General features: G+C 47.6%; 1 protein-coding gene across 2 annotated transcripts in view; it reads right to left on the bottom strand.

Moving 5' to 3' along the window:
• GDPD4 (glycerophosphodiester phosphodiesterase domain containing 4) overlaps window positions 1–20297 on the bottom strand; it is a 49230-nt gene that overhangs the window by 9866 nt on the left and 19067 nt on the right. The window contains exons 4-11 of one of the 2 annotated variants that reach the window (XM_083736803.1): window positions 19866–19959; window positions 18867–18926; window positions 13789–13887; window positions 12903–12996; window positions 10343–10488; window positions 8476–8558; window positions 6369–6519; window positions 1424–1648 (exon numbers count right to left, since the gene is read on the bottom strand). In XM_083736803.1, coding sequence (XP_083592929.1) covers window positions 1424–1648; window positions 6369–6519; window positions 8476–8558; window positions 10343–10488; window positions 12903–12996; window positions 13789–13887; window positions 18867–18926; window positions 19866–19959 — 952 coding nt within the window. The remainder of the gene's footprint in view (window positions 1–1423; window positions 1649–6368; window positions 6520–8475; window positions 8559–10342; window positions 10489–12902; window positions 12997–13788; window positions 13888–18866; window positions 18927–19865; window positions 19960–20297) is intronic. The other variant, XM_083736804.1, reaches the window with a different exon arrangement.

Genomic DNA, 20297 nt, shown 5'->3' with positions numbered 1-20297 from the left:
GTTGGTCGCCGTCAAGGGGCCTGGTAGGAATTTTCCCAAATGGCAGATTGGCTCCAGCCATTTAGTTTTCGCCTACCTCGTAGCAAACCGTCACAACTCTTCGGTTAGGCATTGGTAGGAGTACTGTTCTATTGTTATGCAAATGAAGTGGGGAAAGCGCGCCATCACCTTCCCCCAAGGAAAAGTAGTCCGGTAAAGGATTCTGGGGGGCGTGGCCTTGTCCTAAGCCTAGGGAGGTGTGGGCCCACGACATGCCCCTACGCGGTGACGCCCGGGGGAGGTCCTAGTTGATGTGCCTCAGCAAGACTCCTCCCTCTGGTGATTAACCCTTCCGGCCTCTAGCCGGTTAGTAGTTAGGACCAATGCCTAAGCCAATACTGCTCAATTCCTGTAATCAATAAAGTTGTGGCCTTATTTGACCCATTAACCTGAATTTTTGTGTCCTGTGTCTTTATTTCATCGGGGGGGGGGGGGCGGGAACTTGCCACGCAACAAAGAAAACCGTTTGCTTTCTAAATGAATGAGGACAAAATTAACAGAGGAGAACTGCTTCTGTTGCCAGAGGCAATGTTCCTTTGAATGGATGTTGCTGGGAATCACAAGTTTTTTGGGGGGGGTGGGGAGAGCTGCTGCACTCAGGGTCTGCTTCTGGGCTTCCTATCAGCAACTAGTGGGCCTCTGCGAGAACAAGCTGCTTTTGCAAAGCAACGTCCGCAAACAAGGTGCGTTTCTGTTCCGCTACCTGGCTAGAGAACAACATCGTCAAATTCGGAGAAGCGCAAATTTCAAAGGGTGAACCCGTTCGGGTTTGCACGTTGTTTTGGAGTGTGCAAATGAATTTACCGTATTTTTCGCTCTATAAGACGCACCAGACCACAAGATGCACCCAGTTTTTGGAGGAGGAAAACAAGAAAAAAAATATTCTGAATCTCAGAAGCCAGAACAGCAAGAGGGATCGCTACGCAGTGAAAGCAGCAATCTCTCTTGCTGTTCTGGCTTCTGGGAAAGCTGCGCAGCCTGCATTCGCATCATAAGACGCACACACATTTCCCCTTACTTTTTAGGAGGGAAAAAGTGAGTCTTATAGAGCAAAATACATCATCCCTAATGCCGAGAAACCACCCCCCTTATCTCAGGAGGGACAGATCGCAGCAAAGTCTCTGATGGAGATCTAGCTGGGGGACATGTTCAGATCAGAATACAGACATAGAAAGCTGCGGCCAATCAGTGTGGACAATACTGAGCTCGATGGACCAATGGCCTGACTTCATATAGGCAAGCTTCCTGTAGGTGGTGTTTTTTTAATCCCCATCAGTGATTTGATACCTGTTGGGTCAGGATCTGGCCCACACGCAACATACTTGGGGGGAAATTCAAGTTGGATAAAGAGGGGCAGGGTTTCGGAGGAGGGGACGTCTCTTACCAAGTGAGATTTGTTCCCCATTTCGTTTTTGAGGACCTCCACGGTTCTGTCAATCCAGGTGTCCCTGTAAGGGTGATGCACTGGAGGGTGCTGAAGATCAAAGAGGACCAGTTTGTCCTCCTGGTAAGCAAGTTTCAAGAGATCGCTGAGCTTGTAGACTCTCTGTTTTCTTGCCAGTTTTTCATCCTCAGGCGAGAGCTGGGGCATGTCGAAGAAGGGCCTCTTCTGAAAGGAATTAGGGGGGGGAGGAGCAGTAGCTTGTCGAAGGTGCTGGGAATTGTAGCTCTGTGAGAGGTAAACTACAGTTCCCAGAATTCCTTTGTGAGGGGAGCCATGACCATTTTATTTATTAAGGATAAGAATAAGAATACCCTGCCAATCTGGCTGGGTTTCCCCAGCCGCTCTGGGCATCTTAAAGGTAAAGGTAAAGGTACCCCTGCCCGTACGGGCCAGTCGTGTCTGACTCTGGGGTTGCGTGCTCATCTCGCTTAAGAGGCCGGGAGCCAGCGCTCTCCGCAGACACTTCAGGGTCACGTGGCCAGCGTGACGAAGCTGCTCTGGCGAGCCAGCACCAGTGCAGTGCACAGAAATGCCGTTACCTTCCCGCTAGAAAGCGGTACCTATTTATCTACTTGCACTTGGGGGTGCTTTCGAACTGCTAGGTGGGCAGGAGCTCGGACCGAACGACGGGAGCTCACCCCGCCGCGGGGATTCGAACCGCCGACCATGCGATCGGCAAGTCCTAGGCACTGAGGTTTTACCCACAGCGCCACCCGCGTCCCTTCGACGTCTTTTGCATCTTACAGCATCCCTTGGGCATCTTACAGCATATATAAAACATAGTAAAACATCAAACATTAAAAACTTTCCGATATAGGGTTGCTTTCAGATGTCTTCTAAAAGTTGTGTGGCTCTTTATCTCCTTGACATCTAATGGGAGGGTGCCACTACCAAGAAGGCCCTCTGCCTGGTTCCCTGTAACTTTGCTTTTTGCAGTGAGGGAACCACCAGAAGGCCCTCAAAGGAGGACCTCAGCATCAATGAGGGGTGGTATAAATGTTCTTTAAATGTGTGGCATCAACGTGACTGAATACAGACTAGTAACCTGTTCACACTATGCTCCTGCAGCCAATCAGAAGCCGTGGAAGCCCCATCGGAGGTTCGGGTTCCAAAGAAGGTTTGCAAACCGGAACACTCACTTCCGGTTTTCAATCGTTCGAGAGCCAAAACGTCCGAATACCTCTTCTCTATGGCGATCACTCGTAGCCAAGTACAGTGGTACCTCGGGTTAAGTACTTAATTCGTTCCGGAGGTCCGTACTTAACCTGAAACTGTTCTTAACCTGAAGCACCACTTTAGTTAATGGAGCCTCCTGCTGCTGCTGTGCCACCGGAGCACAATTTCTCATCCTGAAGCAAAGTTCTTAACCTGAAGCACTATTTCTGTGTTAGCGGAGTCTGTAACCTGAAGCGTATGTAACCTGAAGCGTATGTAACCCAAGGTACCACTATAAGTTTGTCTTCCATAAACACAATTTTAACAATGAGTCCATAAGTGACTGTGGAGGCCAATTCTGGATCCACACGTCCTTCCACAGTGGGGACATTGGTTTCCGAGCGGGAGTTGATCACGGTGTGGATTTGCTAGGTGTGCCTTCCTCTTAGCACGTTTCTCCCTTGCGTGCTGAGTTTGAGTGTCTTCAAAGCCCATGACACCTTTGGTAAAGGTGTTTTTCAGTTGTCAGTGTTTATACTACATTTTTTAAGATTTGCCTTGAGAGAGTCTTTAAACCTCTAGCAGCTTTGGCAGCTGAGGATCAGAGGCAGGTGGGCAGGTAGCCCAGGCAAGAGATTGAGCAGGCAGGAAGGTGGCCTCCATGAGCAGAGGGGCAGCCCAGGTGAGTAGGAACAGAAAAGCAGGGCAGATCAGCTCCCCAGCGATTGTCCTGCTCTGCTGCCACTGCCCATCTAACACCAATGAAAGTGTCATGGGCAGATCAACTATGGAACTAACAAAATTTCGGCTTCAGGGCCCCCAATCACAGAGGGGCCCCAGAAGTGTCCTAAGTCCACATTTCTTTATTTTTGTGTGTCTGTGTCTAAAGGTAAAGGGACCCCTGACAAGTCCAGTTGCAAACGACTCTGGGGTAGCGGCGCTCATCTCGTTTTAAAGGCTGAGGGAGCCAGCGTTTGTCCGCTTCTGCAGACAGTTTTTCTGGGTCATGTGGCCAGCATGACTAAGCCACTTCTGGCGAACCAGAGCAGCGCACGGAAACGCTGTTTACCTTCCTGCCGGAGCAGTACCTATTTAACTACTTGCACTGGTGTGCTTCTGAACTGCTAGGTTGGCAGGAGCTGGAACCGAGCAACTGGAGCTCACCCCATCGTGGGAATTCGAACCGACGGCCTTTCGATTGGCAATACCAAGGGGCACAGTGGTTTAACCCACAGCACCACCCACGTCCCTGTTTTTTGTGTCTAGTAGACCCAATTTGTGTCACACGACTCAAAAATTTCAGAGGAAATTTTTATTCACACTTTGACATATGAGGGAATCCAGTGCAGCCATTTTAATCAAAATCTAAGATGTAGTAGTTACCGTATTTTCCGCCCTATAGGGCGCACCGGCCCATAGGGCGCACCTCATTTGGGGGGGGGGAGGAAATGAATAAAAATATATATCCCCCCCCCAGCCTGAGCTTCCCCCAACCCCAGCCCCCAGAACAGGTTGCTGCCCGCACGCCTTGCGAGCCCGGTGGCAACTCCCGCCAGGCTTGCAAGGCTTGCAGAGAGCTTCCTGAAGCCTGGAGAGCGAGAGGGGTTGGTGCGCACCGACCCCTCTCGCTCTCCAGGCTTCAGCGAAAGCCTGCATTTGCCCCCATAGGACGCACACACATTTCCCCTTCATTTTTGGAGGAGGAAAAGTGCGTCCTATAGAGCGAAAAATACGGTACTTTTAAGAATATGTAATTGTGGTACTCTGTCGTGGAACAAAAAAGAAGGGTAGGACTCCAAGTTACAAGAAAGAGATTTCGACACAACCTGAGCATGGCGGATGAAAACCATCTAGCTACAGCCTCCAGAGGGTGCAACAAAATATGTTTAAAATTAAGTCTGCACTTTCTCAATATACTCCACATGGGGGAGCTCCCATAATGCTTGGTCATGAATGTTCAGAAGCACAAACTGCCAATTCTCAACCGTCTATTTAGCCTGTGGAAAGTGTTGACACAGAGTTTTTGTTTTGTCTCAGCCAACCACAAGGCAACCCCCACAAAGATGGAGTAATTGCTCATGGGTGACGGTAGGATTTGAACCCAAGCCAAAAGCCATCTTCAAATCTTTCAAGGGCTGTCACATGGAAGAGGCAGCAAGCTTGTTTTTCCCTGCTCGGGAAAGTAGGACCCAATCCAACGGCTTAAAGTTACAAGAAAGGAGATTCTGACTAAACATCAGAAAAAGCTGACAGTAAGAGCTTTTGACAGTGGAACAGTCTCCCTTGGGAGGTGATGGACTCTCCTCTCATGGGAAGTTTTTAAACAGAGGTTGGGTGGCCAACTGCCATGGATGCTTTAGCTGAGATTCCTGCATTGCAGCGGGTTGGACTAGATGACCTTTGGTGTCCCTTCCAACTCTACAATTCTATGGTTCTATGACTTCTCACTGCTGTGGTGTCTAGCCTGCGTCTGTAACATCAGTATGGCTTTGCTGGCTGTCCTGTAAGTTTACCCCTTCCCATAATTATTCTGTGATGAACTGGTAACCCATTCAGATGAGTAGGGTAAATAATAATACAGTCATACCTCAGGTTACGGGAAGCGGGTGGCGCTGTGGGTAAAAGCCTCAGTGCCTAGGGCTTGCCGATCGAAAGGTCGGCGGTTCGAATCCCCGCGGCGGGGTGCACTCCCGCTGCTCAGTCCCAGCGCCTGCCAACCTAGCAGTTCGAAAGCACCCCCGGGTGCAAGTAGATAAATAGGGACCGCTTACTTGCGGGAAGGTAAACGGCGTTTCCGTGTGCTGCGCTGGCTCGCCAGATGCAGCTTTGTCACGCTGGCCACGTGACCCGGAAGTGTCTCCGGACAGCGCTGGCCCCCGGCCTCTTGAGTGAGATGGGCGCACCAACCCCAGAGTCTGTCAAGACTGGCCCGCACCGGCAGGGGTACCTTTACCTTTACCTTTACCTTTACCTCAGGTTACAGATGCTTCGGGTTGTGCAATTTCCGGTTTGCGCACCACGCCGAACCCAGAAGTACCGGAACGGCTTACTTCCGGGTTTCGGCACTTGCAAATGTGCAGGAGCGCTAAATCACACTTTGCGCATGCGCAGAAATGCTAAATCGCAACCCGTGAGTGGGCAGACGCAGCGCTGTGGGTTGCAAATGTGCTTCCCGCATGGATCACGTTCGCAACCCGAGTGTCCATAATAATAATAATAATAATAGTAGTAGTAGTAGTAGTAGTAGTAGTAAAATCACTGGTTACCCAGACCTCATTGCTGGTTAAGAAGAGACACTCGTAACAGTTCAAACTTCAGGGCCCCCAAAATGGAAACCATTGTCTATAGGATGGGGTTGTCTGGGTGAGTTGTAAGTCTGGGTGACCTCAGAGCGGAGAGAGGGAGTTTGGGTGAGCTGTAAGAGGAATGGGTTGGAGAGGCATACAGGAGAGTTGGTGAAGTCCAAGGGGAAGGGGGGTTTGTTGAGTGAGGGGGGCTGGGGAGAAGAGTGAATATGGGGGGCAACGTGGGTAAGACCCTAAGGCAATCAGTGGTAGCCCTAAGGCAATCAGTGGTAGCTTGGGTGAAGCAGAGCATGCAGGGGCCTGGGCCGTAGTTGGAAACATGGGCAAACCTGCTCTCGGAAGGCTATTCCGCTGCTCAGCTCCCCAGAAGCCAACTTGGGAGATATGGTGGGCTGAGTTCCATTTTGAGTCCCGTTCAAACATACCTCAAAGAACCAATTTCCAGAGTTCAGCTGCTCCAGTTCACTCCAGGGGAAGTAGGCAGCTGGTACCTTCGCCCACGTGCGATTGACAGCCTCAATGTTGGTGGTCCTTTCTAACGTCTCGTCGTGCATGAGGAAGGGGACGCCGTCCAAGCTGTTCAAAACAGAAAAACAATTTCGCGCGTCACGCTTGGGGCCGTTCGTGAGGCTGCCTGAGAACAGCTGAGCTGTGTCACATATTCTCTACGGTTCCAGTTTTCAGGAGAGCGTGGGTAAACGTAGTGTAGCTACACACACAGACACACCAGAAAAAGATTATTTTCTTTGGCTGCATGCACAGCATACATTTAGGGACGTGGGTGGCTCTGTGGGTTAAACCACAGAGCCTAGGACTTGCCAATCAGAAGGTCGGCAGTTCGAATCCCCGCGACGGGGTGAGCTCCCGTTGCTCGGTCCCTGCTCCTGCCAACCTAGCAGTTCGAAAGCACTTCAAAGTGCAAGTAGATCATTAGGTACCTCTCTGGCGGGAAGGTAAACAGCGTTTCCGTGCGCTGCTCTGGTTCACCAGAAGCAGCTTAGTCATGCTGGCCACATGACCCGGAAGCTGTACACCTGCTCCCTCGGCCCATAAAGCGAGATGAGTGCCGCCATCCCAGAGTCGGCCACGACTGGACCTAATGGTCAGGGGTCCCTTTACCTTTACAGCATACCGTATTTTTCGCTCTATAAGACGCACCAGACCATAAGACGCACCTAGTCTTTGGAGGAGGAAAACAAGAAAAAAAATATTCTGAATCTCAGAAGCCAGAACAGCAAGAGGGATCACTGCGCAGTGAAAGCAGCAATCCCTTTTGCTGTTCTGGCTTCTGGAATAGCTGCGCAGCCTGCATTCGCTCCATAAGACACACACACATTTCCCCTTACTTTTTAGGAGGGAAAAAGTGAGTCTTATAGAGCAAAAAATACGGTACATTTAAAGCAATAGCCTTCCCACAAAGGATCATGGGGATTGCACTTTACCTCTCAAAATCCCCAGAACCCATAACAAACAATAGTTCCCAGGATACTTTGCAGGAAGCCAGGTGCTTTAAATGTGTGGCATATATTTCATGTGTCATTTCACACACTCCACCCCACCAAATCTGCTGTGGGTCGTCTGGGTCGCCACCCCACCCCACCCTGACCACCTGTCACCTTTCAGAGGGGATCTGGTTTGAGGAATGATATGAGGGACAGCAGGTGAGAGGAAAGGTCTATTGCTCTGGTGGAAGTCATTCAGTGATTTATTTGGACGGCTGCTAACAACCATGGCTATGTTCTGGCTCCACTGTCAGAGGAATTATGCCTCTGAATAGCAGTCTCTGCGAATCGCAGGTGGGCAGAGTCCTGATGAGCTCATGCCCTGCTTGTGGGCTTCTCACACGCCCTGTGAGAGGTAAAGGTAAAAGATCTATGGGGTTGTGGCACTCATCTTGCTTTCAGGTTGAGGGAGCCGGCGTTTGCCCATAGACATGTGGCCAGCAGGACTAAACTGCTTCTGGTGCAACAAGGCACCGTGACGGAAACCAGAGCACATGGAAATGCCATTTACCTTCCTACCGGAGTGGTACCTATTTATCTACTTGCACTGGTGTGCTTTCGAACTGCTAGGCTGGCAGGAGCTGGGACAAAGCAACGGGAGCTCACCCCGTCACGGGGATTCGAACTGCCGGCCTGAAACCATTGATATTTGAGGGAGCAGGTTAGCGGGCGGGGACCATGACTTACATCATAGGAGCCTACACTGTCGCTGTATGTAGCTTTAATTTATTTGTTTTTTTTATCTTATATTTTGGAAATGTACATCCCGTTTTCTCCCCTTTAATTTTTTGGGGGGCCCCCAAGAGAGTGGAGCCCTAAGCTATAGCTTGTTTAGCTTCAACGTAAATCCAGCACTGGCCCCTGGCCTGATCTAGCAGGTTCTTAAAGCAGCACCAAGACGCCAGCGCCAGTTTGTGAGTTGAAAGGGATGGCTTAAACACAGCAGGCAGTAATGATCCCTTAAGACAGCAGAGCACCTATGGAAAAAAAAGATTGACCCCATCTGGGAAGCTGTGCTCCAGAAGCTCACCTAATTTTGACATCCGTCTCAAAGCCGATAGCACCGTAAGCGGCAGTTTTTCTGAACGACATCTCTGTATTTTCGGGAGCTACCTGTTATATAAATGAGAGAAGAAGACATGACGGATGGGTCAACAGCCCCAATCCCTGTTTTGCAACCTCCTTGATCATTTCCCGGAAAGGAACTCTGAGAATGCTTTGGGGGGGGGGGTAAGTAATTTTTATTTGATTTTACAGGTGTAACATTTTAACAGTATAAAATGCATACTCAGATTTAGAGATTCCTCTGAATCTCTAGACTTCCCTCCATCCTCTCCGTGGGTCCTATTGTCATGTTTTCCAACTGCATATTATTTCACTGTTTTAATATCTCTCCATATTATCCAATGTATTTGTTACATTTACAAGTGTTGTTAAAATCCTGCTAATGTTTCCGTTTGCTTGCAGTGGTCTCTTAAATAAATTACAAAGATAATTTAAATTTCTGAAAGTATAGAACAACATGTTTAAAGTGAAGATGAAAAGAGATAAAGATGTTAAGAGGATTAAGTAAATTTTATGAGATTTTATCTTGGAAAACCGTTACAATGAAATATCATGAAATTCAGACAAGGGAATTTGAGGGAGTCATTTAACAATGTTACTAAGATTAGACCAAGTTTAGTTATGATGTTTGTTTGTTTGTTTGTTTAAAATTTTGGAAAATCAATAAAAAAATTGAAGGGAAAAAAATAAATTACAAATATTTCCCATTCTTTCTTCAAATGAATTCTGAGAATGCTTCTGCCTGGCCTGGACAGAGCTATGGGAGAGTGTAGAGAAACAAAACAACTGCACACTTGTAAAATTCACTTCTTTCTGCCTCTCGCCTTGGCCACTGGAAAGCTAACCTGAATTAAATGTGGCCCTCGAGCTGAAAAAGTCCCCCCACCCAGGCACTGTACAAATATTTGCCACGATGGTCTTGTGTATTGTGTAATGGCGCACATGTTGACTGTCGTCCGAAGTCCCTAGTTGAGTATGACCAACAGAAACATCCAGGATACCTGAAGGAGCGTCTCCAGCTCCATCATTCTGCCCGGACACTGAGGTCCAGCTCCGAGGGCCTTCTGGCGGTTCCCTTGCTGCGAGAAGCCAAGTTACAGGGAACCAGGTAGAGGGCCTTCTGGGTAGTGGGGCCCGCCCCGTGGATCGCCCTCCCACCAGATGTCAAAAAGAAAAATACCTACCAAACTTTTAGAAGACATCAGAATGCAGCCCTGTTTAGGGAAGCTTTTAATGTTTAATAGGTTATTGTATTTTAATGTTTTGTTGGAAGCCTCCCAGGGTGGCTGGGGAAACCCAGCCAGATGGGTGTGGTATAAATATATTATTATTATTATTATTATTATTATTATTATTATTATTATTTATTAAATGGTGGCAAAGGAGCTCTTCATCAGGCGAGAAAAATGGTTTGGATTTCTTTAAAGCTTAAAAACAAACCAACTACAGTGGTGCCCCGCAAGACGAATGCCTCGCAAGACGAAAAACTCGCTAGGCGAAAGAGTTTTCCGTTTTTGAGGTGCTTCGCAAGACGAATTTCCCTATGGGCTTGCTTCCCTATGGGCTTGAGTTTTTTCCCTCCCCCCCCTTTTTCTAAGCCGCTAAGACGCTAAGCCGCTAAGCTGCTAAGCTGCTAAATTGCTAATAGCGCTAATCCGCTAATCCGCTAATAGCCGTGCTTCGCAAGACGAAAAAACCACAAGACGAAGAGACTCGCGGAACGAATTAATTTCGTCTTGCGAGGCACCACTGTATCCGAAAGAGGAGGAAGCGTAATGGCGTCAGGTTATTCTGAAGTCCTGCCCCCCCCCCCGCCTTCCAACTCAACCTACCATTGGTGCTCCTCTGTGGCCAATCAGGTGCGGCTTGGGACCCAGTGCCCCCTTCTCCATAATACAGGGAGAATGGAACCCCAGGGGTATGAAGAGAAGGCAGAGGAGGATGGCCAAGTAGGGGAAAATAATCAATACCTGCAGAACTGAATGAAACAAGAATAGTCATGGTCTTTGCTATGCTGAATGGGAAGGGGGACAAGTCCAAGTAGGAATGAATAAGTATTTGCTGGTCTGGGTCATGTCATGTTTCTCACCCACAGGTCCATCTTCCTTTATTTCTTTGCCCTAATATGCAATTAAATAAAAATAAAAATAAACCAGCAAGAAACCCCACATTTCTAAACCATTTTCTTTTCCTTCCAGTAGCACTTTGTTGTTGTTTAGTTGTTTAGTAGTGTCCGACTCTTCGTGACCCCATGGACCAGAGCACGCCAGGCACTCCTGTCTTCCACTGCCTCCCGCAGTTTGGTCAGACTCATGTTTGTAGCTTCGAGAACACTATCCAACCATCTCATCCTCTGTCGTCCCCTTCTCCTTGTGCCCTCCATCTTTCCCAACATCAGGGTCTTTTCCAGAGAGTCTTCTCTTCTCATGAGGTGGCCAAAATATTGGAGCCTCAGCTTCAGGATCTGTCCTTCCAGTGAGCACTCGGGGCTGATTTCCTTCAGAATGGATCGGTTTGATCTTCTTGCAGTCCATGGGACTCTCAAGAGTCTCCTCCAGCACCATAATTCAAAAGCATCCATTCTTCGGCGATCAGCCTTCTTTATGGTCCAGCTCCCACTTCCATACATCACTACTGGGAAAACCATAGCTTTAACTATACGGACCGAGACCAGCAAAGTTTGTTATTGGCATGAGCAGTAGCACACACGAAAGCTCATAGCAATAACAAACTTAGTTGGTCTCTAAGGTGCCACTGGAAGGAATTATTATTATTATTATTATTATTATTATTATTATTATTATTATTATTATTTTATTTTGTCTATGGCAGACCAACACGGCTACCTACCTGTAACTAGAAATACAGGTTGTTAGTGGATTCTCTCTCAAAACACACGGTTTGAAACTTGATGCCTTTCTGACGGGTCCCATGTCGAAGTCCTCTTGAGGCCCACTTGCTATGAAAAGTCAGAACCACCCACCCCCCACTCTAGAGGGTTGTCCCACGGCACTGTGGGGGCAACTTTGTGGGGCTAGTCTGCATGATGCCTGAGTCCCTTTGGTCCTGAAGCAAGCAAGCGTTAAATTCTAATGGAGGATTCCATCCTTCAGCTAGTCAGGCATATTTCTTTGCGAGAGAACGGTCATCATTTGCATAACAAAAGAAGTGATGGGGCCCTTTGGGGAAAATAATAATAATAATAATAATAATAATAATAATAATAATAATAATAATAATAATTTTTATTTATACCCCACCCTTCCCAGTTCAGAAAACCAGGCTCAGGGTGGCTAACAACAAATTTAAAACATTTAATTGTTGCAACAAAAAACCAGCATAAAATACAATATAAAACATGAATAACAATAAATTCAGAATTCAAAAATCAATTTGGGGGGAAATCCATCCAATAAACATTAGATGATCACCAGGGTTAGCTGGCTAAATTAGTCCTATCTGGGCCAGCGATGAGACCAGGGGAGAATTAGCTGTGGGATCCCAGAGTAGGTAATCTTCCTAAAAAGGGGGAGGGGGGAAGGAAGGGGAACAAAAGATCAGGCTAAGTTCAAATTGAAAGCCAGGCGGAGTAGCTCTGTCTTACAGGCCCTGCGGAAGGAAGTTGAATCCTGAAGGACCCTGGTCTCATGGGACAAAGCATTCCACCAGGCCGGAGCCATCACTGAAAAGGCCCTGGCCCTGGTGGAGGATAATCTGACTTCCTTAGGGCCCAGGACCTCTAATCTATGATTATTCATGGACCTTAAGGTCCACTGTGGGGCATACCAGGAGAGTCGGTCCCATAAATACGAGGGCCCTAAGCCACAAAGGGCTTTAAGGGTCAAAACCAGCACCTTAAACCTGACCTGATACTTCACTGGGAGCCAGTGCAACTGGTAAAGCACTGGGTGAATATGCTCCCATGGCAGAGACCCCATGAGGAGTCTTTCCCCCACCTCACCCAGCTGGTATCAGAGGGACAGTTGCCCAAGCAGTTGTGTGTGAGCTGAGAGCAGAAAACAGGCTGCAGGCAGAAGCCAGAGAGTGAGAGCCATGCTTACTTTTAAGTGGCCCCCTTACTTTTTAGGAGGGAAAAAGTGCGTCTTATGGAGCGAAAAATACGGTATGTGTAAATAAACCAAACACCACCGTTTCCGCTGACTCTCATTCCAAGAAAACCAAACTTTTGGAAAGTACCTGGAACCCCTCGGATCTTGTGCCCCTTGGAGACTGGGGAGGAGGGGCATGCAAGAAAACTTTGTGGTTGTGGGGGGCCCATCAGCAGACCCATGCCAAGGACCCCGCTGAAGTCAGACACCTTCCCCCAGGAGCAACAGCCCCAGCCGCTATCCGCAAATAGATGTTCATTTTAGCAACCAGAGCTCATTGTACCTTTGTTGTCTGTCCAGAAGAAATGAAGAGCCACTGGCCACGCCAGGAGGACCATGATGAATACGGCAACCATGTGGAGGAAAGGAGCTGTGACCTGTTGGGAAGACAAAATGTCCCCATGAGACGCTAGGGGCAGTGACATCACCTTGCCAGCAAAGGTCCGTATAGTTAAAGCTATGGTTTTCCCAGTAGTGATGTAGGGAAGTGAGAGCTGGACCATAAAGAAGGCTGATCGCTGAAGAATGGATGCTTTTGAATTATGGTGCTGGAGGAGACTCTTGAGAGTCCCATGGACTGCAAGAAAATCAAAACTCTCCATTCTGAAGGAAATCAGCCCTGAGTGCTCACTGGAAGGACAGATCCTGAAGCTGAGGCTCCAATACTTTGGCCACCTCATGAGAAGAGAAGACTCCCTGGAAAAGACCCTGATGTTGGGAAAGATGGAGGGCACAAGGAGAAGGGGACGACAGAGAACGAGATGGCTGGACAGTGTTCTCCAAGCTACTAACTTGAGTCTGACCAAACTGCGGGAGGCAGTGGAAGACAGGAGTGCCTGGCATGCTCTGGTCCAGGGGGTCAAGAAGAGTCGGATACTACTAAACAACAAATTGACACATAGAACTCTTTAAAAACACACACACAAAAATGGATAACTAGCGAGGTCCCAATTAAAGAAGAATGGCAACTTAAGCCGACAGAATATACGCAAGTCATAGACTTAACATATAGAATAAGAGAACAAGGGGAACATGTGTTTAGAGAAGACTGGGAAAGGTTTATTAAATATACGGGAAATAATGGTGTACAGCTGAAAACGCCGGCAGCATGAAGATAAAGCAGCATGAAGATAAAGCAGCATGAAGATAAAGCCTAGCGGTTTTCTCACCTGAAAGGACAGGTAGAAAATGCTCCACTGCGCAGCCCAGAGAAGCGTTACCATGGCAAAGGCAAAGCAGGAGAAACCCAGGGCCAACAACGTCGCGATCTAAGGGAATCAAACATTAAAAACAATTTCTCCCCCCTTTTTTAAAAAAAAAATATTTAAATATATAATATAAAAATATAACATAAAAATATAATATAATATATAAAATATATTAAAATAAATTCAAAAATATATAATTTCTATTGAATGTTCTGCTTTACAATTTAAGGTACTCATTTTTACATCCTTAAGATATCAGTGACTTCCCTTCTTTTCTTTTGATGGCTCATTTTACATATCAAAAATCCCCGCATATTTTACAAAAACTATACCATTCAGTATTCCCTTATTGCATCCCTCAAAATTATTTACACTGTTGAAGTTATCTTCATTTATTTTCAGCTGTATGCAGTTATTTCCCATATATTCAATAAACGTTTCCCAATCTTCTCTAAACGTATGTTCTTCTTGTTCTCTTATTCTGTATGTTAAGTCTGCAAGCTACGCATATTCTGTCAACTTAAGTTGCCAATCCTCTTTGGTTAGGACCTCGCTCACTTTCTTTTTAAAAAAATATTTTTTTTAATTGGCTTTTCATAATTTTACATATTTTAACAAATCCATTTCAAACATTAAAATACATGGTTCCTTTGAACCATCAGACCTCCTTCCCTCCCTCCATGGGTTCCATTATTTAAATTTAAGTTTGCTGTATCTTTTACCCTTAACCATCTGTTTAATAACGATAATTATCATAAATAATTCCACATTACAAGTGTCATTATATCTCTGCCAATGATTTTAACTGTTTACAGTGGTCTTTTAAATATTTTATAAATTTACTCCAGTCTTTAGAAAATACATAATAATAATAATAATAATAATAATAATAATAATAATAATAATTTATTTATACCCTGCCAACCTGGCCCAGCCACTCTGGGCGGCTTCCAACAGAATATTAAAATACAATAACCTATTAAACATTAAAAGCTTCCCTAAACAGGGCTGCCTTCAGATGTCTCTAAAAGACTGGTAGTTGTTGTTCTCTTTGACATCTGAAGGGAGGACGTTCCACAGGGTGGGTGCCACCACCGAGAAGGCCCTCTGTCTGGTTCCCTGTAACTTGGCTTCTCTCAGTGAGGGAACCACCAGAAGGCCCTCGGTGCTGGACCTCAGTGTAAAACGATGGGGGTGGAGACGCTCCTTCAGATATACTGGGCCGAGGCCATTTAGGGCTTTCAAAGTCAGCACCAACACTTTGAATTGTGCTCGGAAATGTGCTGGTTTTCCTGGTTTCGGATCTTCCCCATCAGTCTTGCCATTTCCGCATATTCTATCAGTTTCATCTGCCACTCTTCTTCTGTTTGTAGTCCTCCTGCTTTCCATCTCTGGGCTGGGAGCACTCTTGCTGCCGTCTGTGATGGCCTGGGATTCCGATTCAGAGGCTGAACCGGAGGAATCCCAGCCTGCACAGGAGTCCCTGCCTCCAGGGCCGGCTGAACTGGGGCAGGGCCTTGATTCTGAAGCGCCTGCACCTGTGCCGGATCTTCAGGAGCAGGCACCAGGTGAATCCACTCTGGCTCCGGAGGTGGTTGAGGACTCAGTGCCTACAGGTGAGTCTCCCCCTGGGCCCAGTAACCCTACAGCCTCTCCTGAACTGCAGAGGCGAAGGGCAGAGAGGCGAAGGGAACTGGTTTCTCCCAGGAGGAGTGCTCGCCTTAAGGCCAGGAGAGGTGGGTCTCCTGGGGGCCGGGGCCGCCCCTGGCCTCAGAGAAGATAAAGGCCAGTCAGCCCGGTCCCAGGTTGTGGGAGCAACGTCGTTGTTGAGTTCCTGTTCCTGCCCGGACCCAGACCTGACTCTCCAGTGCTCCTGTCCCCACCCGGCTTCCTGTTTCGGACCTCGCCCCGCTCCTTGTGGACTGATTCCAGGCTAGTGACCCAGGACCGGACTTTGACTTCGCCTACGGTAACCTTCCCACCGGGGATTAGCACACCGTCGTTGCATACATTAAAGTCTTTTACCTACCCTTGGTAGCTCTTACTTGCTCACTTTCCATTTGGGGGCTAACAAAACATGGGCCACAGTAAAGGTAAAGGTAAAGGGTCCAGTCGTGACCGACTCTGGGGTTGCGGCGCTTATCTCGCTTTATGGGCCGAGGGAGCCGGCATACAGCTTCCGGGTCATGTGGCCAGCATGACTAAGCCGCTTCTGGCGAACCAGAGCAGTGCATGGAAACGCCGTTTACCTTCCCGCCGGAGCGGTACCTATTTATCTACTTGCACTTTGACATGCTTTCGAACTGCTAGGTTGGCCGGAGCAGGGACTGAGCAATGGGAGCTCACCCTGTCACGGGGATTCGAACCGCCGACCTTCTGATCGGCAAGTCCTAGGCTCTGTGGTTTAACCCACAGCGCCACCCGCATCCCACGGGCCGCAGTAGTGGCATACATAAACAACCTTTTTTGACTCCTGGGAATTTCAGTCTGAGTTAAAAATTATTTCTTAACCCTGCAAGTGTGCGGTTGCCGGAGGCTGGGTGGCCGTCCACCATGTATGATTCAGCTGAGATTCCTGCGTTGCAGGGGGCTGGACTAGATGACCCTGAGAGGTCCCTTCCAATTCTACAGTTCTCTGATTCTTCAAAGTCAATGACTAACAGGGGTCAGCAAACTTTTTCAGCAGGGGGCCGGTCCACTGTCCCTCAGGCCTTGTGGGGGGCTGGACTATATGGGGGGGGGGGAATGAACGAATTCCTATGCCCCACAAATAACCCAGAGATGCATTTCAAATAAAAGCACACATTCTACTCATGTAAAAACGCACTGATTCCCAGATCGTCCGCAGGCCGGATTTAGAAGGCAATTGGGCCGGATCCAGTCCCTGAGCCTTAGTTTGCCTACCCATGGACTAGTAGCTGCAATGGCTATGATTTACCTCTAAGTTTATGCTCTGTTGTGCTGTTATTATTTATTGTCCGTAAGCCACTTTGGGATTCATTTGAATGAAATGTGGAGCAGAATATAATAATAATAATAATTTATTATTTATACCCCGCCCATCTGGCTGGGTTTCCCCAGCCACGATGGGCGGCTTCCAACCGAATATTGAAAACAATACAGCGTCAGACATTAAAAACTTTCCTAAACAGGGCTGCCTTCAGTTGTCTTCTAAAAGTAAAATAGTTCTTTATTGCCTTGACATCTGCTGGGCCTTGACATCTGCTGTTATGTACTGAAGTTCTCACCCTGGGCCTGCAGGGGGATACTGTAGATAGTTATGCAAATAAGGGATTAGTTACAGATAGGTAGCCGTGTTGGTCTGCCATAGTCAAAACAAAATAAAAAAAATTCCTTCCAGTAGCACCTTAAAGACCAACTAAGTTGTTCTAGGTATGAGCTTTCGTGTGCATGCACACTTCTTCAGATACACAGTATCTGAAGAATACACAGATACACAGTATCTGAAGATACACAGTGTATCTGAAGAAGTGTGCATGCACACGAAAGCTCATACCTAGAACAACTTAGTTGGTCTTTAAGGTGCTACTGGAAGGATTTTTTTTTATTTTGTTTTAAATAAGGGATTGAAAGTGATGTTCAGTGATTGGATAGTTTTTATGCAAATGAAGGATTGAAAGTGATGTTCAGTGATTGGATAGTTTAGAAAGTTGCTACAGTTACGTTGTTCTGGAGCTCTATATAAGCAGGCTGACTGAGCTCTTCAGTTCAGTTCAGTTCTGGCCTCTGAATAAATGAGCTGTTTGAAGAATTGCTGTGTCATCTGCTATGTTCGCCCACAACTTAACAGGTGCCACTACCGAGAAGGCCCTCTGCCTGGTTCCCTGTAACCTCACTTCTCGCAGCGAGAAATACAATCAACCAATCAAGCTGTTATCAGAGGCAGTATGCCCAGTCGCTGGGCACTCCAAGTGGGGGAAATTATGTTGTGCCCAAGTCTTGCTTGTACGCTGTGCAATGAGACACCTGGTTGACCACTTTAAGAATAGGAAGCTGGACTAGGTGGGGGGTTTGACCTGAACCAGCAGAGCTCTGGCATGATTTGACACAGTTGCTCTGCCGCTGGTCCCCTTGCCAGTCTCAGCTACTGTCAGAGCTGCCCCAAGGTCCCAGCTCACAGAGGACCAACGCCAGGTCGTCCTTATATACAAAAGTCTTTATTGAAGTTCAGTTTCCATTTCAAAGCCGTAGCGCGCAGCTCTACGTCTTAAACCCTAGACCGCCGAAGTTCCGTCTGAATCTCCTCCCCCCTGACACCAGTTTAAGATTCTAGCCCTGCTCCACCTCTTCCTCTGCCCTCTCCTCCTCTGGGTCCTCCTGTCCGCTGAGGCATTCCCCTTTCTGGACTCTTCTGACGCTGAGTCGCCTGACTCCTCCCCCTGCCTCCGGCGGGCTTTAGGACCTGGTTCCCAATCCTCGTTCTCTGCTGTCCCGCGCGCCTGTACATTTGAACTTGGCTCTCGCGCCAACCCAGTGACCTTCCTCCTGACCGTTACACTGCTTCTATCACTGCTTCCCTCTTCCGGGATGCTGGCTGGACCTGACCTCCCCTCCGTTGCCTGACTCTCCGATGGAGGCGTGGTCAGCCCTGACTCATCTTCTCTCCCTGCTGGGGGATACGCTGGCCCCGATACCTGGGACTCTTCCCCCCCACTATGCTCTGGTGGGGAAGCTGGTCCTGATCTCCAACTGCTGCTCTGGGAGTCCCCGCTGGCCCCTTGCTTCTGGAGTGTCCCCCTTGGGACCCCCCTTGCCCTGGCCACCGGCGCCCCCTTCTGTGAATCTTCCGATTCGCTGGAGAGGCTCATGGAATCTCTCGGGCCACTGTCATACTCCCCTACGCTGCCCTCAGATTCTTCCCCTTCGCTCTCCATTTCCTCCCTCCCCTGTGCTTCTGCTCCTGAGCCCCTGACAGCTACTCTTACGGCACTAGTTCAGAGGGTGCTCCGGTTCCTACACAGAGACTTGGGCCTGAAATCGTTTTAGTACAAGGAAGGGCAGCAGGTTAAACGATTTACCTTGTGACTCCAGTGCAGATACAACCGCTGCCTCTCTGATATCAGACACACTGCTATGATCTGTGGAAACAAATAATAATAATAATAATAATAATAATAATAATAATAATAATTTATTTCTATCCCGCCTCCCCAGCCGAAGCCGGGCTCAGAGCAGCTAACAACAGTAAAAGTAACACAGTTTACATAAAATCACCATCTATTAATTGAAATACATTCTAAAATCAATTCATTCTAAAATCAATTCAGAATCAAATTAATGGCAACCATTGGGCTAGAGTTCTATGAAGTTTACCAAAGGAGGGGGTATAGATTTCGATTAAATTCATTTATTGCCCTTCATCCGAAGATCACAGAGCAGTTAGAAAAGCACAAAGCTACACAAAATTGGGAACTGAGCCAATCTGAAGATCATTTGATATGCTGAGTATATGAAGATGAGTCCGTCTAGTCCACAACAGTTCGCTCCCGTGGTGGTCAACTTTTTATGGCTCCGGAGACACATTTGGAAATCTAAGGAACTCTCATGGTGATGCTCAGAAACACACACACCTCAAACAGGCAAACTCCCCACCAAAGCTTCAAAAATTGGGATGAATGGGAGGCCTTGGTGGGCTTTGCAGAGGGTGTCTGAGGGTGCCCTGCGTCTCATGGGCACCATGTTGGAGACCCCAGGTCTGTTCAGAATAGCAGCAGCTCTCAAGGGTCTCTCAAAGAATCTATTCCTGTTCCGATACTGCTATCAAATATCTCCTTATATCTTTGGGTTGAAAGGCCGGGGGCAAATATGCTAAAACAAATCAAGGGACGTTGGGTGTTGAACCCAATACTTTCTACAAGCGATGTGCACATTATGCCACCTACACGGCCCATGACTCCAGTCTTCACAGATATGGTTCCCTCCCAGAGCTTTTACAGCCTCAGTGCTGCACCTCGGTTTGGCTGCCAACCTGAACCATCCCCTTGGCAAGCCTTTAATCTAAAGAGAGTTGTGCTTACCAGTAATAGCAAGAGATAGGTGAAAACGACGGCAGCGAGGATCAGGAAGACGGCAGACCAGTGAAACCAGAAGCCCAGGTTCCCATAATTGTACCTAAAAATGTGATGCAAACTCATTACGTATAGGAAGACCTAGGGTTCTAAATCTTGAAAGGCAGGGGCTTTTGTGACAGCCATGTCCCCGTGGAGAGTCCAAACATTTAAGCAGGAGAAGAACATAAGCCGCTGCCTTATATTGAATCAGAGCAATGGTCCATCTAACTCAATATTGTCTACACTGGCTGCCAGCAGTTCTCCTGGAATTCAGACAGAGAGCTCTGCTTAGAGATGTGAGGATCAAACCTGAGAACTTCTGCATGCAAAAGAGGTTTTCTACCAATAAGCTGCAATCCTTCGCAATGAAGGGAGAGGAGTGGGAAATGCATAACATAA

This window comes from Podarcis gaigeae, assembly GCF_964106915.1.
Source record: "Podarcis gaigeae genome assembly, chromosome: 4".
In the NCBI taxonomy this organism is placed as follows: domain Eukaryota; kingdom Metazoa; phylum Chordata; class Lepidosauria; order Squamata; family Lacertidae; genus Podarcis; species Podarcis gaigeae.
This window is presented reverse-complemented; position numbering and strand designations above follow the sequence as displayed.